General features: G+C 38.7%; 1 protein-coding gene and 1 non-coding gene across 4 annotated transcripts in view; one reads left to right on the top strand and one right to left on the bottom strand.

Moving 5' to 3' along the window:
- Positions 1-865: 865 nt before the first annotated feature.
- Positions 866-20,493, bottom strand: part of ABCC4 (ATP binding cassette subfamily C member 4 (PEL blood group)) — a 283,152-nt gene continuing 263,524 nt past the window's right edge. For 2 of the 3 annotated variants that reach the window (XM_003928200.3, XM_074387538.1), the window contains exons 30-31: positions 18,241-18,375; positions 867-6,284 (exon numbers count right to left, since the gene is read on the bottom strand). In XM_003928200.3, the coding sequence (XP_003928249.2) occupies positions 6,177-6,284; positions 18,241-18,375 (243 nt within the window). In that variant the 3' untranslated portion in view covers positions 867-6,176. Of the gene's footprint in view, positions 6,285-18,240; positions 18,376-20,493 lie in introns of all 3 variants that reach the window. The other variant, XM_074387539.1, reaches the window with a different exon arrangement.
- Positions 3,860-3,967, top strand: LOC120365814 (U6 spliceosomal RNA). Its single transcript, XR_005580659.1, has one exon. It is a non-coding gene; the product is annotated as a U6 spliceosomal RNA (small nuclear RNA).

Below are 20,493 nucleotides of genomic sequence, written 5' to 3'. Positions count from 1 at the left end.
TTCTCCTGCCTCAGCCCCAGAGTAGCTGGGATTACAGGAGCACACTACTACACCCGGCTAATTTTTTTGTATTTTTAGTAGAGATGGGGTTTCACCATGTTGACCAGGCTAGTCTTCAACTCCTGCCCTCATAATCCACCCACCTCCACCTCCCAAAGTGCTGGGATTACAGGTGTTAGCTACCACGCCCAGCCCATGGTATATATTTTTAAAATTACATATTTATGGGATACATGTATTTGCTACATGCATAGACTGTGTAATGATCAAGCCAGGGTATTTGAAGGTATCTATCACCTTCAGTATTTATCATTTCTATGTGCTGGTAACATTTCAAGTCCTCTCTTCTGGCTACTTTGAAATGTAGAATATATTGTTGCCAACTATAGCCACCCTAGGCTGCTATTAAACATTAGAACTTCTTTCTTCTACCTCTGTTCATACCCATTAACCAGCCTCCCTCTCTCACCCACACACCCTTCCCAGCCTCTGGTATCTATCACTCTATTCTCTATTTCCATGAGATCAAACATTTTAGCTCCAGTATGAGAGAACATGTGGCATTCGTCTTTCTGTTCCTGCTTTATTTCACTTAACAGAATGACCTCCAGTTCCATCCATGTTGCTGCAAATGACATGGTTCCATTCTTTTTTTTTTTAATGGCTGAATAGCATTGCATGGTGCATGCATATATATATATATATATATATATATATATATATATATATATATATATAGTAAAAAATTGTCTTTCCTTTCTTTTTTTCCCCTCCTTCCTTCCCTCCCTTTCCTTTTTTACTTTCTCTTTCCTTTCCTTCCTTTCTTCCCTCCCTCCCTCCCTTCCTTTCCTTTCCTTTCTCTTTCTCTCCTTTCCTCCCTTTCTTCCTTTACTCTCTCTCTCTCTTTTCCTTTTGACAGAATTTCACTCTTATTGCCCAGGCTGGAGTGCCATGATGTCATATTGGTTCACTGCAACCTCCACCTTCCGGATTCAAGCGATTCCCCTGCCTCACCTTCCCTAGTAGCTGAGATTACGGTATGACCTGGCTAATTTTGTATTTTTAGTATAGACAGGTTTCTCTTTGTTGGTCAGGCTGGTCTCAAATTCCCAATCTCAGGTTATCTGCCTGCCTTGGCCTCACAAAGTGCTGGGATTACACGTGTGAGCTGCTGCTCCCAGCAAAAAATTCTTTCATCTGTTGATGGACACTTAGGTTGATGCCATATTTCTGCCATTGTGAATAGTGCTATCATAAACACAAGAGGGCAGGCATCCCTTTGATATACTGATTTCCTTTGGATAAATACAATTAGTGGGGTTGCTGGTTTGTATGATACATCAATTTTTTTTTTTTTTTTAACTTTTGATATGGAGTCTCACTGTTACCCATGCTGGAGTGCAGTGGCATGATCTCAGCTCACTGCAATCTCTGTCTCCTGTGTTCAAGTGGTTTTCCTGCCTCAGCCTCCCAAGTAGTTGGGATTACAGGCACGCACCACCATGTCTGGTTAATTTTTTGTATTTTTAGTAGGGATGGGGTTTCACCATATTGGCCAGGCTGGTCTTGAACTCCTGACCTCAGCTGATCCTCCTGCCTTGGCCTCCCAAAGTGCTCAGATTACAGGCGTGAGCCACCATATCCAGCTGTATGGTACATCTATTTTTAGGTATTTTTTGTTTTGTTTTGTTTTTGTTTTTTTAGAAATCTCTATATAAGGCCAGGCATGGTGGCTCACACCTGTAATCCCAGCACTTTGGGAGACCAAGGCAGGCAAAGCACCTGAGGTCAGGAGTTCGAGATCAGCTCGGTCAACTTGGTGAAACACTGTCTCTATTAAAAATACAAAAATTAGCTGGACACCTATAATCCCAGCTACTCGGGAGCTGAGGCAGGAGAATCACTTGAACCTGGGAGATGGAGGTTGTAGTGAGTCAAGATCATGCCACTGTACTACAGCCTGGGAGACAGAAACTCCGTCTCAGAAAAAAAAATCTCCATACTGTTTTCCATAAGATTCTATTAAGTTACATGCCCACTAACAGTATATCAAAGTTCCCTCTTTTCTGCATTGTCACTAGGATCTGTTATTATCTCATTCTAATAATGGCCATTCTAACTGGGGAAAGGTGATATTTCATTGTGGCTTTGATTTGCATTTCCTGGGTGATTAGTGATGTTGAGCATTTTTCATTTATTTGTTGGACATTTGTATGTCTTCTTTTGAGAAATGTCTTCATGCCATTTCCCCACCTTTTAATGGAATTATGTGGGTTTTTACTACTGAGTTGTTGCAGTTCCTTATATATTCTAGATATTAGTCCCTTGCTGGATGAACACTTTGCAAATACTTTCTCCCATTCAACAGGCTGTCTCTTCACTCTGTTGATTGCTTCCTTTGCTGTGCAGAAGCTTTTAATAGAGTCCCATTTGTCTATTTATGTTTAAGTTGCCTGTCCTTGAAGTCTTAGCCATACGTCTTTGCCAAGACCAATTCCCTGAAGTTATTTTATTTATGTACCTCATCCCCTCTGATGGAGATTAAAAAATAGAAAACGAGCAGGTGGAAACTTTAAGGTGATGGATATGTTTATGACATAGAATGTGGTGATCGTTTCATAGGTGATACTTATCTCCAAACACAAGGCATATACATGAAATATGCATAATTTTCTGTATGTCAGTCATACTTCAATAAAGTGGTTAAAAATAGAATCCAGAAAAACCTCAGAGTTCCTTATTTTTGTACTTATCCTAAAATTGAAGAGGAAGTTGAGGTTTATTAATTGGTTACAGAAAATAGAGACTTTGGCTTCTCAGGTACCAAAACCATCAAATGCATCAGCTGCGATGGGCCACAAAAGACAACGCTCACAGAGGCTCTTATTTTAAGAACTGGGCAGAAGTAATTTCTCACATGTAAATTATTCCCTTTTAGAAGGCTGAGGCACTGAATCTGAGATTCTAAAGGAAACACAAGGCCAAGAATAACTTTTTAAATAGTTAACTCATTTGTGATGTATGACACATCAAAGTGTTCAATGAATAACAATCTAATCACCACCCAGCCAAACAAACAAGAACATTTTAAGTATCCTAGAAAATTCATGTGTATTTCTTGTATTTCCCCCAGTTACCAAAACCTTCCATCTCCCCAAAGTTATGAACTGTTCTGATGTTGCACTCCTTTGTTCAGTTGTAACATTTTTGCATTTTATATAAATGGGATCATAAATATTCTTTTGGGCTGGGCTTCTTTGGAATATATATTACGTCTGTGAAATTCATGAGTTCTTCATGTAGTTGAATTGCTCTCATTGCTGTAGAGTATTTTAACACCTCATGATTTGTTTTCCTTCTGCTGTTGATGAGTATTTGCATTACCTCCAGTTTGGGCTATTAGGAATTACAACATCCTTGACAACATGTCTTGGTGCACATATGTACACATTTGGAGTGGCAAAAATGGATCACAGGGTACACAGTTTGAGTAAATGCTGTCAAACTGTTTTCCAAAGATGGTTTTTCAATATACTTACACAGCAGTACTTGAGGATTCCTGTTGCTTCACTGGCACTTCGTTCTCAGTCTTTTACATTTTAGACATCCCAGTGGGTGTCTAGTGTGGTAGATCCCAGTGGGTATCTCAGAGTGGTTTTAATTTGCATTTCCCTGGTAACTAATAAAGAGTGACTACTTTTCCAGTTATTGGCCATTTGGATGTTCTCTTTTGTGAAATACCCATTCAAAAATCTTGTCCATTTCTCTAATTGGGCTTTCTGTTTTTCTTAATGAGTTTTAAGAGTTCTTTATAGTTTATGGTGCTCATTCTCAGACTTCAGCCTGCATCACCCTTACGGTGCTCACTTCGGCAGCACATAAAGTAAAATTGGAATGATACAGAGAAGATTACCATGACCCTTAAAAAAAAAAATCACCCTTAGGGCTTGTTAAAACACACATTAGTGGTCCCCACCACCAGAGTCTCTGATTCAGTAGATCTGGGGTGAGGCACAAAAGCGTGCATTTCTAATGAGTTCCCAGGTGATGCACTATGCTGCTGGTCCAGGGACAACACTTTGAGAATCATTATTTAATAGTGATTTAAGTGTAACAGCAATAGATGTTTCTTGTTAGTTTTGGACAAAATCACCTTAAAAAACAAAACAACAAAAACCGTAACCATTTAATACTGCTCAAGTCTGAGACATAAGCTAACACTCTTTCTTCCTGGAAGGGTGCAAATGGACTTGGTTAAAATAGCAACTGCTTCAACCTCTCTGAAACCCACTGAAATCTCCCCCTTAGAATATTTGGTACACCTAATTCACCAAGAGAACCGGTTCATTATAGAAGGTATCCTTTGATCTCGTATTTTTCAATCTCAGGAGAACTTACTGGCTTTCATCAGCAAGAACATGAGTCAGGAATCCCTCAAAGCACAGAAATACAGATCTCTGAATGGAGATGAAAACTATCATTTATTTCAATTGAATTTGGTTTCATTAAAAAATTCTATGATAACATTAAAACAAAAAAAGGTCATTTATATGACTGTCTTTAACCTCAAAAGACCAAATAAACATATAGACATTTCAAATATAGCTAACGTTTTAACAAACCTCAGTATGATCACTGCTGTCATTTTGGTCACCTAAAATATGAATCATGACTATTAATAAACATTTAATGTGTGTGGTTTATTGGACAGACCATTAACCACACATTTCAAAGTACTAGAAGTTGAACAGTCACTACAGTCAATGTATTTTGGTAGCTAGCTGCGTGTGTGCTTTTTAAGGCTTCACTCAATAAAACCTGTTTCTCTCTGCTGATGAATCAAAAAATTTGCTATATGAAGGGCACATATATGTATACACATAAATGCGCATGTGTGCATGTCTATACATATATATGCAATTTCAGGGAGGTAACGCCTTATACTGAGAGGTCATGAGAATTCACTTCAAACCATAATGGTAAAACCTTTAGTAAACTGAACTCAGCACATCACAGTCACCACCATCCAGAAAAATTAAAGGCTCATACTTCAAATAAAGTACAACAGGTCCCAGGAAGTGTTGTGGTTTGCTGATTCATTCAACAGAAAGGGCAAATAACAATGCTATTAGTGATCGGAAGTAAACTAACCTGAACAGGCTCATGAAAGTGAACCCCTGGATACATCCTGAGAATGCACTACAGAATTAAGAGTCAATGCTTGCAACAGTTCTCAGTTTGTCTCATCACATTAGCAAAGCCTGTTCATGCAATTTAGGAAGGATTTCGATAAAGCCTAACCCAAAAAGCTTATAGTCAACAGAGGGTTAGCCTTCTATACATAAGAAATCCAAAAAAGAATAATGCCGTGTATTTCAGGAATGTCAGCTAGAGGTCTGGCCTTCTTGGGAGATGTCACGTTGCTGAGTCTAAAACTGCAAGTTCCCATGTCCAAGTCATGCAACTCTAATGGTCACACTTGCGTCCTTCAGTATCAAAGCACCTTTAAGGACTCCATTTTGAGAAGGCAGTATTTTCTCTTCCTTCTCTTTCAGAGCATATGATAAAATATTGTTCTTCTATCCTTTAACCATATATCCATTTTTTTCTTTTGAGGGGAGTAGGGGGTACATTCTCCCTACTACAATGTTGCAAACTTGTTTTTGGTTGTTCCTATTGGTTTTAACTGGACTATTATCTAACAAGAAGCCTTCAGGAGAAATAATGGATCCTAATTATGTCAAAGAAAACAATGAGACAAAATGGCAACTTCACAGTCTTCAAGTAAATAGAATCCCTGATATAACTGGAAATTAACACGTAATTTTGGGGGCAGTAAAAACAACAACAACAAAAACCTATGACAACTATGTCCCATTCCTTTAAAAATGAGCTTTGACTCTGTAGTCTCTTAAGGCACAAAACCTGATAGACAGCATTTAACTGGTGGCCTACGCCTCTGATTTGGATTTTAAAAAACAACGGTTGACATTTAAATAAAAATAAAACATTTTGTTAGAGCTGGAGATCACTGGATAAGTCAGGAGAAAAATTCAAATGAACATCTTGTATGTATAAATATTTGTTGCTAAAGTAAAAAAAAGTACAACGTAGTTTACATAGTCCAAAAACTAGCGGAAAATGCTTTTGGAACACACTTGACATCTTGGTTGGATTCATAGTACAGTCTCAAAAATAGCTAAGGTCGAGGGCTGTTCATTGGAAGCGTTTGTGACCACATGGTCAGTGTGACCGATAGGTGGATAATTTCTTTTGAAGTATACCTGAAAAAAAAGAAAGTAAGCATATAAAGAACGTTTCAAAATTTTAAAGTCCTCTTCCCTAAAACAATGCACTTCTGTGTCCGCTTCTTCATGAGAAGCAAATCATATCCCTCACTGAGGCACAATTTAAGACCAGGCATGAATATACTGTACAGAGGAATCAGCCTCACTAAAACCCTCAGCAGGGCTGGGCTGAATGCGAAACAACCTGTAGATGTATTTGAGTTCTGATCACTCTGATTCATAGATATGCTTTATCTCTGTAATAAACAGACAGGCAGAATCATTTTACTGACTCAAAACCTAGAGATAAATTTAAAACAGGGTGACAAAGAGGCTGGGAAATCTAGCGTCTGCATGAGGGTTTCTCATTTTCACACATAAAATCAGCACAATAGATTTGGATGTTAATATCAAGTTGTAATCCCTGTATTTTATAAACTCTGATTGACAAGCATTGAAATGCTGGCGTATATATATGAAACATCCCGGCGTTTAATTTGTGCGGCAAAGCAGTTATAGAGCCTATAGAAATGGGGTCCGTGGAGAGTGGTCCACAATAATGAAAAGAGAAGCAAAAGCTTTAACAATGACTCAACCAAGCAACTTCTCTAAAATGTAAGGTGATACCAAATAATAGGACAGTTCTTTGCCAAGCCTTTGAGTTCCTGAATTCTACCAATTTCTAGCTGAACTAGAAGAGATACAGGTTTTCTGATAAATGTATAATCAGAACATAAAGGAAATGAAATGCTGTCAAGTTTCTCTGTTCCACAATCATCAGTTTTTAGTAGCTGTATCGTATCTTGGTTCCTTGACAGATGCGCATAACAAAATGAAATAATGTCAAGACTTGTGAGCTCTTATCTCAAAATGTGTTTGGGTAAAAAAGGACTTCAAATGTAATTTTTTTCCCCCAAAGAAGAATGTGAAAAGTTTTGTTTGAGTCTTTAAAACAGAAAATGTAGCAACTATCTGAGGCTGACACGTGTCAGCTGGGTCTTTTAGTCATACGATTCTGGATCTATTTTATAAAACCTTGTTCCGAATATATTTGTGGGTGCTATCAACAAAGTTATCACTGAAGATAATGGGTTTCACATACAAAAAAGAAAGTGTTGAGACACCTGCCTACATATTAAGTGTACTTTCTCTCTCTTTAACGGCTTGCATACTCGTTACTCCAGAAACATCATTACATATAAAACACTGTATTATTAAAATGTCACTTAAAGAGAATATAAATTGTCCAATAATGCTGGGATGCCACCAGATGAAATCTGAGGCTATTTCCATTATAATGTTAGTGTTCAAAAATAAGACTTTTCATGGGATAATTTCATATCTCCCTCTTCCACTTTTTAAAGTTAGCCAATTTTGTGTGGTTATAGATTAAGGTACTCCAAAAAAGCTATTCCTTAGTGAAATGAAAACCAGCCGAAAGAACACACAGACATTCACATCACCTTCTACTGCTTGACAGCCTTCCCCAAATAGGCTGGTTCCTTCTGCCTAACCCTCTTGATTTAATTTTTTATAAAGAAAATGTTATTCGCCATTTTAAACCCAAATGGTCTTAGCTTTATGGTTTGAACAACTTAGTTAAAAACATACTTCTTGTGCATATAATCTTTGATTTGACCTTTTGTTTTCTTTTCTGCTACCAGGTTTTATAACACACTATGGATAACCACACAGGTGAGATAAAATATCTTTTTTTTTTTTTACAATGCAGGTGATGAGGGGAGTTGAGATTCCTGAACAACTTTTAGCAAAGCCCTGTTGTTGTAAGCTATGCCTAGGATGGACCGGTTCAGTCCCAGCTCTCTCGTGGGATTCATTGCTGATCATAGAAAAATTACCTAACCACTCTCTCTACCAGCTGCCTCATCTGTAACATGAGATAATAGCTGACATCACAGGAACTGATAAATGGCTACAAACTACAGGTTGAAAACCTGCTGCATCAGTGTTGGGTATCATGATGAATGCTGCTCCAGAGAAGTATCCCCTAAGTACGCAGAACGTGGCAGTATTGCCAAGCTTGAAGGATGAAGGCAAAGCATCAAGGAGTCCCTCTGGTGTACCGTTTATCTTGACAGAACCCCAAAACTGTGGCTGAGACAACTTCAGCTGAGTGAATATGCTATCCTGGGAGGCAGAAAGGTAGAAATGAAAGATCACAGAAGTCAGAGTATGAACACTTATGAACTGGTGGCTTTGAAAAATTACTCAGGCTGGGCGCGGTGGCTCACGCCTGTAGTCCTAGCACTTTGGGAGGCCATGGCGGATGGATCACTTGAGGTCAGGAGTTCGAGACCAGCCTGGCCAACACAGTGAAACCCCATCTCTACTAAAAATACAAAAATTAGCCAGGCATGGTGGTGCACATCTATAGTCCCAGCTACTCGGGAGCCCGAGGCAGGAGAATCACTTGAACCTGGGAGGCGGAAACTGCAGTGAGCCAAGATCGCGCCACTGCACTCCAGCCTGGGTGACAGAATGAGACTCCATCTCAAAAACAAAAACAAAAACAGTTACTCAGCTTCTTTTATTTCAGTGTTTTCATTGTCAAAAAGGGATAACAGCAGATCAGAAGGACTGGGAAGCCTAAGGGAGACAATGTCATAAGCGTTCACGTTTGGGGCAAGAAGAGCATCAGGCCAGTGAGTATGGGACACCTGGTCCCCCTTTTCCTTCTTTTCTTGAGTTTGCTCCGTTACAGTTCCTCTAATGTAGGTTGAAACTAAGTTCAGTATTTTAAACTCTAGCTCATCAACGAGGCCACCATAATAGAACTAGATTTTACTGAAATGGACAGAGCAATACAAGCTTCCCAGTGAGGACAAACGAGAGCAACTGGGCTTTGACTGGCACTGCATTCCTGAGACACCATCGGATGTGCTGAATGCCGGCTCGAGACCCTGGCAGTTCATTCTTACTCATGTCTCTGGCCCTAATTCAATCACAGTAACTCTCAAGGCCTCAAGTTTTTCATTTGTATAGCCGGTGTAATTTGGTGTCCATGAATGGCAGGTATATTGTCAAAGTTAAAAAGTTATGGAGACTTAGAAAGGACTTCTGCTTTTAAGATAATGGAGTAATGAATTTTCTCTCTCCTTTTCCTTTCAGAAATCACTCTGAACAACAAAGATATTGATTAATAAAAAATAAGCTAAATCTTTGTGAAATCAGGAGAGCCTGAATGGTAAAATATCAAGGGCTGCCATATGCAACTGGATCCAGAGCAGGCCTAGCCAGTCGTAGGGGAATTAATTGTAGGAACTCTAAGGTATGTCAATAAATAATCATATAGAAACATCTTTGACTGACCTATGTACATGGGTGAGGTCCTGGGAAAAGAGAGATTGCAATTGCCCAATTCTGTAGGCTAAGGAGAAAAAAAAGCAAAACATGCATTCTCAACTTCACACACACACACACACACACACACACCCTCTCTGGGTCATAAGGTACTTCTACATTAAGCACAGAAAATTCCCTTTAGCCAGAAACAAGGCCCTAGCCACAACTATCCTGCAACTATCTGGTCTAGGAAGAGTTTGTTTTATTCACAGGTGAAGAGTAGGAATAATAATAATAGTAATAATTTTACAAGTAGTACGGGGTCTGAAAATATACAAATAAGAAAAGGAATAAGATAAATACATGACAGATGTTGATCACATAAAATTTATGAATATAATACATTCAAAGAAAGTGAAGCAGAATGATCAGGCTGTGCATAACAGAGATACGGAAAAACAGGGCAGAGCGACATAAGATGCTGAAACATGAGTTGACAGCAGTCAAAAGTGAAGCGGAAGAGAAAAGTGAAAATATCAAAGAAATGGACTGGGTGTAGTGGCTCACACCTGTAATCCCAGCACTTTGGGAGGCTGAGAAGGGAAAAATCACTTGAAGCCAGAAGTTTGAGATCAGCCTGGCCAACATAACAAAGCCTTGTCTCTACTAAAAATACAAGAATTAGCTGGGTGTGGTGGTGCACACTTGTAATCCCAGGTACTGCTTGATCCTGGGAGGTGGAGGGTGCAGTGAGCTGAGTGCACACCACTGCACTCCAGCTTGGGCAATATAGGGAGACTCTGTCTCAAAAAAAAAAGGGGGGGAGGGGGGAAATAAAACACACGAATGTCAGTTCTACAGAAGGCAGCACAAAGATGAGCCAACAGTGAAAAAACAGTATGAAGCACAGAACACGACTAAGCAAGCAAACAAAATAACCAAGCATTAGTAACTAAAAAGGATTAAGGAGAAAATAACTTTATAAAACAGATAAAGGACATAAAACATATACATGATAGATATTTGTAAAGGAGAGAATTTTAAAAATCAAATAAAAGCCTGGGCAACAAGAGCGAGACTCCATCTCAAAAAAAGAAAAGAAAATTTACTGAGAACTGCTGTGAAAGGTCAGACTTAGTGACTCAGGGAGTGACATTAAGTATTACCGTAAGGGAGTGAATGTATCTGGTGATATCACCCTTAAAAGATTAGGTGTGCAACTGTGAGGTAATAAGAGTTTAGCCAAATGGTTTTTATGTTCTGTTAGTACTGCCATGCCACACTTCACCATTTGCTGTGAGGACTACAATCTTTTCTTATTTTATTGTTGCCTATTTAAATGACTACACTTCACAATTTGAAGATTGAGTACATCTCCTATTTTAATGATTTTATTATCTTGGTCATCTGTGATGTTGGAAGAATCACACATTTTTTAACTTTCTGTCTTAGCTGTCGTTTATTCTGTTACCATGGACAACATAGTTTAACTCTGAGCCTTGATTTCCTTATCTTTGTAGTGGAGACTTAAAATTGCCGTCTTGAAGGGATGTGGTGGAAATAAAACATTGAACAAAGAAAGATAAAGCACCTCCCAACATAGTACCTGAAACAGAGTAGTCAATAATAAATAGAAGTTATTGTTTGAGGACTTACAAAAAAAAAAAAAAAAAAAAAAAAAAAAATCAAATAAAAAAATTCAAGGATATAATTCAATTAAACTTTCAGAAACAAAAGAAAATTTGAATCAAAAGTCTGAAAGACTACACAATGATGTACTAAGAAAACTAATGACCCTTTTAGCATACAAGAAAAAAGACTTGGCTGGGCATAGTGGCACTCATCTGTAATCCCAGCACTTTGGGAGGTCGGGGTGGGAGGATGGCTTGAGCCCAGGAGTTCAAGACCAGCATGGGAGACCACGCGCGGTGGTTCACACCTGTAATCCCAACACTTTGGGAGGCTGGGAGGGGCTGGGAGTTCGAGACCAGCCTGACCAATACAGAGAACCTTGTCTCTACTAAAAATACAAAATTAGCCGGGTGTGATGGTGCATGTCTGTAATCCCAGTACTGGGGAGGCTGAGGCAGGAGAATCGCTTGAACCCAGGTAGGCAGAGGTTACGGTGAGCCAAGATTGTGCCACTGCACTCCAGCTTGGGCAACAAGAATGAAATTCCGTCTTAAAAAAAAAAAAAAGAACCAGCGTGGGTGACATAGTGAGACCTCGTCTCTATGGGAGGAAAAAAAAAATTAGCTGCACATGGTGATGTGTGCCTGTAGTTCCAGCTTTAAGGGAGGCTGAGAAGGGAGCAGGTCCTGGAAGGTTGAGACTCCAGTGAGCTCTGATTGTGCCACTGCACTCCAGCCTGGGCAACAGAGCAAGACCCTGCCTCAAAAAAGAAAAAGAAAAAAGGCCGAGTTATGTCAAACATGGCCATAGATGTCTCCAGATTAACAGACAACACTAGAAGACCTTAGAGCAAAGGCTGCAACATACTAAGTGAAAGAAGGTATGATCCAACAATTTTATAACCACCACTTTTAAAAAAAATTTTTATTTTTATGTTAAGTTCCAGGATACATGTGCAGGTTTGTCACATAGGTAAATGTGTGCATGGTATAACCACCAAATTTAAATCAGAGAGGTAACACAGATTTCAGACATGCAGTAAGTCAGGGATCCTAAGCTCCAAGGAACCCTTCCCTTTAAGAGTATAGAGCATTGTTTTGCAACCTTTTTTTTTTAAACTGCCACCCACAATAATGGGTGGCATATTTCACTGTACACTGGGACTTGGCACACATCCACTATCTATATCTGTATCTATACTGAAAAGCATTTAAAAAATATTACCATTACTATACATTGTTACTTTACTTCCATTCCATTCTTTTCTATTTGATATCTTAAAAGACAGGCTAGTCATGATGTACTAAATGGATTTCACAGCACCACTAATGGGTTATAGACTGAGGTTAAAAAGTACTGAAGGATAAACTTTAGCTAATAAGAGATGAAGAAGGTATTATTTAAAGTCAAATAACAGAGGCTTAAGTATGTTTGAGGTTTGAAGGCAAACAGAAGAAAAACTAAGCTAAAATTTGATGGTAGGATGGAAAGAGAAATGTATTTACATTCTCATTGTTTATAATGGGGAGTCAATAAAGAAATAGCATTAGAGGAAACAAAAGGAACACATTCAAAACAATAAGCAAAGAAACAAAAATTACCTACTACAAATCAAATGGTAAAAAGAAAATACTAAAACTGAAAGCATAACATGACAGAACTAAGATAAAACATACTTACAATCTCAATAAATGTAAATGCACTAAAATCAGCTATTAAAAGCAAAGGCTAAGATTAAATCTCAGAGTAAAACCTAACCACGTCATACACAGCAGACACACCTTTGGATATTCAAAGACAATTCCATATTTATCAGACAAAGAAAACAAAGTAAAAGCAGGGGACCCAATCTAGTTTTGAACCAGCATGGATTTAGAACTAAAATCATTACATGAATCAAAGAAAGGCATGTTAAAATGGCAGGAAATATAACTCATAATGGAAACCCAAGTTATGAACAGCTGTGGACTGAAAACCATGGCATCAAAGTTACCAAAATAAAAATGACAGGTACTACAAAGAGAAATATGTCTAGTATTAAACTAATTCACCTCCAGATCCAAGTCACAGAAAACAGACCAATATAAATAAGGATTAATAAGAATGTAATGAACAAGGTAGAACTAGTTAAACCTTATTAAACTCTAGACCTTAAACAGGTAACATCTTCTTTTCAATGCCAAAGAACATCCAGAAAAACTACCTATAGTAAGACACAAGAAATTAAATTTTGAATGGATAGAAAGGACATGGATGACAAGCAATGAAAATGAAACTGATGAGTAAAACAGAAATGAACAGAAAAACAAACTCCTACCACCAAAACGTTTAAAAAACTTCCCTATTCAATAATTTCTGGGCCAGGGAAAATCAAAACCAAAATTGCAGAATATATAAATAAAAAATAAACTATGAATAAAAGCACTACATATCAAAACCTAAAGCACAGGAGAATTCACAGCCTTAAAATTCTAAGGAAGAAAAAAAGAATACAAATGCATTCAAGAAGAAACAACAAGAAAAACCAGAAAAGGAAGGTAATAAAGATAAAAGCAAAAACTGATCAACTGGAAAACAGAATATAAGAACTAGTAAAAAAAAAAAAAAAACAAACCAAAAAACCGGATAGGTCATTCACCAGTAAAAAAACAAAAATAGCTAACTTAATTGGAAGTTAATTGGGAAAAATAAAAAGTAAACAGTCGAAAAAGTATAAATACTAGGTTGCCATTAAAAAATGAAGTAACTGGCCAGTTGCAGTGGCTCATGCCTATAATCCCAGCACTTTGGGAGGCCAAGGTGGGTGAATCACCTGAGGTCAGGAGTTTGAGACTAGCCTGGCCAACGTGGTGAAACCCTGTCTCTACTAAAAATACAAAAAAATTAGCCTGGCGTGGTGGTAGGTGCCGGTAATCCAAGCTACTGGGGAGGCTGAGGCAGGAGAATTGCTTGAACCAGGAGATGGAGATTGCAGTGAGCTGAGATTGCATCACTGCACTCCAGTCTGGGCAACAGGAGTGAAACACACACTTTCTCTCTCTCTCTCTCTCTTTCTCTCCATATATATATATATATATATATATATATGTGTGTGTGTGTGTGTGTGTGTGTGTGTGTATTTCATAACTATATATATATATATATATATATATATTTTTTTTTTTTTTTTGAGACAGAGCTGGCTCTATCACCCAGGCTATAGTGCAGTGGCATGATCTAGGCTCACTGCAACCTCCAACTCCTGGTTCAAGCGATTTTCCAGCCTCAGCCGTCTGATTAGCTGGGATTACAAGCATGTGCCACCACGTCCAGCTAATTTTTGTATTTTTAATAGAGACAGTGTTTCAACATGTTGGCCAGGCTGGTCTCGAACTCCTGACTTGAAGTGATCCTCCAGCCTTGGCTTCCCAAAGTGCTGGGAGTACAGGTGTGAGCCACCATGCCCAGCCAGGATTTCATAACTTGTGAGCTGTATCTGGTGATTTCATGGGTGCAGAAAATGGCACCTCTGATATACACTGGGAACCTCAATTAGGTCTACTTCATCAGGGAAGACAATGATTGACATTTACCCTGTGTTATGGGCTGATTTGCATTCCCCTAAATTCCTATGTTGAAGTCCTAACCCCTAGGACATCAGAATGTGACTGTATTTGGGGAAAGTCTTTAAAAATGTAATTAAGTTAAAATGAGGTCTTTAGGGTAGACTCTGATTTAATATGACTGGTGCTCATAAGAGAAAGAGGTGATTAGGACACAGACATACATAGAGAAAAGACGCTGTGAACACACAGACATCTGCAAGCCAAGGAGTGAGATCTCAGAGGAAAGCTACCCTGCTAACACCCAGATCTCAGATGCTAGCACAGAAGTGTGAGAACATAAACTGCTGTGGGTTAAGCCACCTGGTCTGTCCTACTTCGCTATGGCAGCCTGAGCAAACTAGTGCACCCTTCAGCTTTATGTACCTGAAAAGTACCTTCTGAACATTCTGAGTCATCTGCCAAGGTCAGCCAAAAGAAAGACTCAGCTTTGCCTGCACCAGCATTTTCAGGAAAGCAACTACGTGGTCAAGAATACGTGACTTGGAAGTACCTTTTCCCAGATGTTGAGTTTTCTTTTCCAACAAATGAATTCTAATCTGTGAGAGTGAAAAGCTTGTTGATTTAGACTAATCCTCACAGCGTTACAGTTCTGAATGATGCGTTGATATTTGATGCTTGCACATTTAAAAGGTTGACACTCTGACAGCTTGTTCTCCTGAGAGGACCAAGTATATGCTGAAATGTCAAGAAGATATTCAACTTGGATGAGAATCAAGCTGTGTATTTCCTTGTGTCTTTCTGAAGAGGTGACCTGAGCCAGCGGTTAAGCAGGACTAAAATCCAGGAAGGAAGTGCTGCCACTGTGAGAATTTGGGCGACTAGCTGCATCTTGGATACCAAAGGAGACAAGGTGCAGCGTTTTCAGGCTTGACACAGAACATCACCTAGAGGGACACAACTCTCCCAGCAATCTACCTTCTGTTCTCCACGGACTAGCTCTGTGTCTACATGAGGACTCACGACCCAACCTCCTCGTCAATACAGCCAGACTTACAGACTGCTACGAGGATTAAATAGAATCATACATGTAAGAACTATGTAAACAATGTAAAATAAATTATAAAGAACTACGCAAATGTAAGTTATCATTAATATTGTTGAATTAGATGGAAGATTACTGAACCAGTAATCAAGATTTTAAATTCTAGGACCAATGGCCCTTTCTACATGTATGTTATACTTACATTAAACATTGATTAATAAAAAAGATTCCTAATTCTGTCTCTGCTATAAATTAGTCTGAACCCACTTATTTCTTGGGGCCTTAGTTTCCTCATCTGTAAAACAAAGGTGAACTATATTAGCTTATGTTAGCTGGAGTGTGCTAAAATTCTTCACCTATTTCTTATTACTCCATGCCTAATACATATTTTTTAAATAAGTACTTTGATATGTCGATAGGGACACATCTCTTTGAGGTGAAACGCCTGAGGTATTGAAGAACAAAAAGGGTTTTTGAGGTTCCTGGTTCTTTTGTGAGTAGATTATTCAGGGAATCCCAAATGACTGATCGAGTTTTATGAGGGAAGCTTTGACTGCAAGATACTCTAGAAGATAAAAGTATTCTGTAAATTTCAGGTATAAAAGAAATACAGTGCGCCAAGTACAGCTTCCCTCTTTATTCATACACAATGTGATTCTTATGAAAATTCAGAACACAGATTTTGTCGACCCTAAAGACAGGCTTGAATCCGGACTCTGCCTATAATTCTGCTAGCTATGAGACTGTGGGCCATTACCTGTCCTCTCTATGCCTCAGCCTCTTACACAGGAATAATGAGAAGTACATAGTGCACATCTGTCACATCACATCATCATCATGGCCATCAGGGCCCAGCACATCAATCAAATCTCTGCTCTGCTCTATTCTTGGGTTTATATTGTCAATGACGAGGGGCATGTTTAATGTATTTGTTAGTGTCCAGCATAACACTGTGCACACAAAGGCATTTACAGAACCATTTTGAGGATGAATGCAGGATTCAAAGAAATATCCTACAGACAGTGGGAAGGACAATTCCTCACTTCTATGGAGAATGCGATGAAACAGGGACTGAAGGGAACCTAGATTTTATTTAGATAAATCTTTAATACAGAAATACTGTTAGATACGGGAACTTATACTGTTTTTCTTTTTTTTTTTTTGAGCTGGTGTCTCGCTCTGTCGCCCAGGCTAGAGTACAGTGGAGCCATCTTGGTCACTGCAACTTCCGCCTCCCAAGTTTAAGTGATTCTCCTGCCTCAGCCTCCTGAGTAGCTGGGATTATAGGCATATGCCACCATGCCCAGGTAATTTTTGTATTTTTAGAGATGTGATTTCACCACATTGGCCTATATATTCTTATTTTGTTGTCTACAACAGATATTTAAAATATTATATACAAACAAGCAATTTTATTGTACCTACAGTGTTAAAAACCTGAAAAACATTGAAAACAATGAAGAAGGAAAATCATACCCATATTTTAATGCCTCGAGATGAACAATTTGTTGGGAGCCTCGCCATGTACTGCTGGAAGTCTCATTCCACCCTAAGCCAAGAGCAGCAGACGTTTCTTCCCTCCCTCCATCAGTACAACTCTCACTTTACAGAATTATAAGAAGGAATTACAGGTGACCGCATGACATTTGGCTAAGTCCTTAAACCAAACTGCACCTGTAGAATGAGCTACTTCCACATCACCATTGTTGGAACGAGATCATGTAGCCCGTGTGTCTTTAGTGCCGTATAAGCCTTCAAGGACTCTTCAGGCTTATAGCTTTCACGTGTTATAAATTCCCGATTTGTCCTGATGGCAACTGCATCTTATAGAAGGTAGAGGAAGCATAAAGGGCTACGTGGGCCTGATTCTAAACAACAAAAATGAGGGGGAAACCTAGCGTGACAGTGACAGTATTACGTAGGAGTTTCCTTTACAAATAATAAGACAAAAACCAAAAGCAATCCACACATTTTTCTAGGCAGATCTTTCTAGAACAATAAACAACATTCCACACTTTTTGCTCAAACTCTTAAATCTCCTGTATGTACCTCGACAGCATTTGCCTGCTGAGAATGAAATGCAGCGGGTCTATAGAATATGGGCACGATGTGCTCTATGCCTTTTTCTAAGAGAATCTGAACCCACAGAGTCTAAATGTGTAGAAAGTCCGGTCTAACATCTCTCTGCTTCTTGGGCACACCTGCATGCACATGTGTGTGCACAACTCGACCCCCAGCGTGCTTCTGCCAACTCTCTGCAGACCTGACTTCAGCCCAGGACGTGCCGTTAAGACCCAGCCATGAAGCTTTGTCTCTGCAGGCTTATAATTGAAAAGGGTACACAGTGCTTGTTACCATACCCATGGTGCCAAATTGTGTGGAGGGAGCCACTGAGACAAACTTTAATTACAACTCCTCGGAGCGCGCTCACCTGTTTTGCTGTTTCAGTGAGGGCAGCGGCTTCTGCCTTGCCCAGCTGTTGCACCATCTTGTAAAATAGGCTCTCTTTATTTTGCAGCAAAACATATGGCTCATCATATTCTTTCAGTCTTCCTGAATCTAAAACCTGTTAATCAGCAGAAAGAAACCCATTGAAACACAATGTTTTGCAGTAACATATTATAACAGAGACAATATTTCAGAAAGGGCCAGGAGAGGGAGAGAATCTGTTTGGGTGGTAGGTCTGGATGGTGTTTAAATGGTGTGATTACCCTGTTTTACGAAGCAAACAAAGGCCTAACCTGACCTTTTATTACTATAATGTTATAGGAAAGGAAGAAAATGAAAGTTCTAGACTATGATTATGGGCTCTCAGCAGTCCTGTGGCATTTTGTATTCTGCCAAAGGCATTTTGGGTTCTTATCATTACTTAGTGCTTTTAATTCTCAGACTCTCAGCATTGAGGGGTATTTAAATATATGATCAGAGTCGAGAAACTTCTTGACTTAAAAAAGTCAAACTCAATTTATCTAAAACGTAGGGTAATGGCATAAAAACCAGATGGCAGAGACCTGACAGTAAATTAATCGCAGAGCCAGTTTCAAAAAGAAGGAAATGCTCTGGAATTTCTTTAAGGTCCTAGAACACGTCAGCTGCTAAGATGGGCTAAACCCTGGATGGTGAGGTGAAGGTGCATTCTGAAATCGGCTCTGCATATACTTTATTATTCCGAGAGAGAAAGGCTGGCCAAAAAGCTGTTACCTATGCAGCTTTAGCATAATTGCTCTCTGCACAGAAGAAATCTCTAGAAATCCAATTTTCTCTCTGGATAAGACTAAAGAAGCAATTAAGAAATTGAGTTCCAAATTCCTGTGATCACAGCCCGCATGGCACTTGGGGCAGCCCAATCTGCACTGCTGAGGGCTGAATATCTGTTCTCCCAATCACCTTTCTTTGCTTCTTTCTCTTTCTTTAGCTGCTTGCCTTTTAGCTGCTTTATTGCTCATTAATATGTCCACTGGAAATTGAAAGAGAGAGGAAGGGGCTCTTAACTCTGCATTTCTACTTATTAGTGGCTTCGGTTAATGGTTTCAGAGGGAAGAAAGAGTCTGAACAATTGGCCCAAATGACACACCTAGAAAAACAGTTCTGATGTTAAGTGGCACTTAGTTCTTCATTTAGAGTAAATTTATCTTAAGAGAATATACTGAACCTCCAAGCAGGACACAGGTTGTTTTTCCACATGTAGACATTGCAGTTAATTCTGCCCCATGGTATTTAATCGGACACATTTATTAAGCCTCACAAAGGGCATTTTCTTGTTAATCTTTTGTTTACTACTGTGAATCACTGCTAAGGGCAGCTTTCTCAAAAGAGTTCAAGAATAATTGAATCTGTCACATCCACATAATAATTAAAATGTCCTATAATTTGGCATGCCAATTTAGATACCCCAAATGTGTAATTTTACTTAAGCATAACATTACAGAGCGTAACCACTCCTCCTGACGATGAAGGAAAAAAATCTGCAGTTTAAAAATACAGGTCTCTCTAATGCTAAAGGCTAAGTAAATACGTGAATCAAATATACTTTCTAAAATGATGAAGTTTTAGTCTGCAAAGCAACAAGTAAACTTTTAAACGTTATTCTCACAGAGTTGATAGTTCTCTGTAAAGACTTTATATAACGTTTAATGGAAAGGAAGTCCTACTAATATTTGGTCCTTGTCCAAATGCCTACTCAATGTATTCACATTAGAGTGAATAGTAAATCTTTTCGATTCTCTCTTATTGTCTGAAAACACAATGCCACTGAGACTAGTAGTCCTCAAAATTGATTGGAATCTAAAAAGGCAGAGCCAGAAAAAATAAATAATGTTCTCAAAAAGCATTATTATTATTAAATAAAAATGACAGAAAAATCATTTTGGTCAAAATACTTTAAGCCTTGTAAATATCAACAACTTAGCAACTGCATTTTATTTGTTAAGAGAGTTTTTGAGTTTAGGGGTGATAGAACCAATACTTTAACAATTTATTATAACTTAAATTTTTAATTTCTACAAGATCTCACAGTTAAAAAATACAAAATAAAACTGACTTCTTTAACAGTGTTTTGATATACAATAAAACAAAATTTAGGCCAGGCATGGTAACTCATGCCTACAATTCTAGTACTTGGGAGGCCAAGGCAGGCAGATCACTTGAGGCCACGAGTTTGAAACCAGCCTGGCCAACATGGCAA

This window comes from Saimiri boliviensis, chromosome 16, assembly GCF_048565385.1.
Source record: "Saimiri boliviensis isolate mSaiBol1 chromosome 16, mSaiBol1.pri, whole genome shotgun sequence".
In the NCBI taxonomy this organism is placed as follows: domain Eukaryota; kingdom Metazoa; phylum Chordata; class Mammalia; order Primates; family Cebidae; genus Saimiri; species Saimiri boliviensis.
This window is presented reverse-complemented; position numbering and strand designations above follow the sequence as displayed.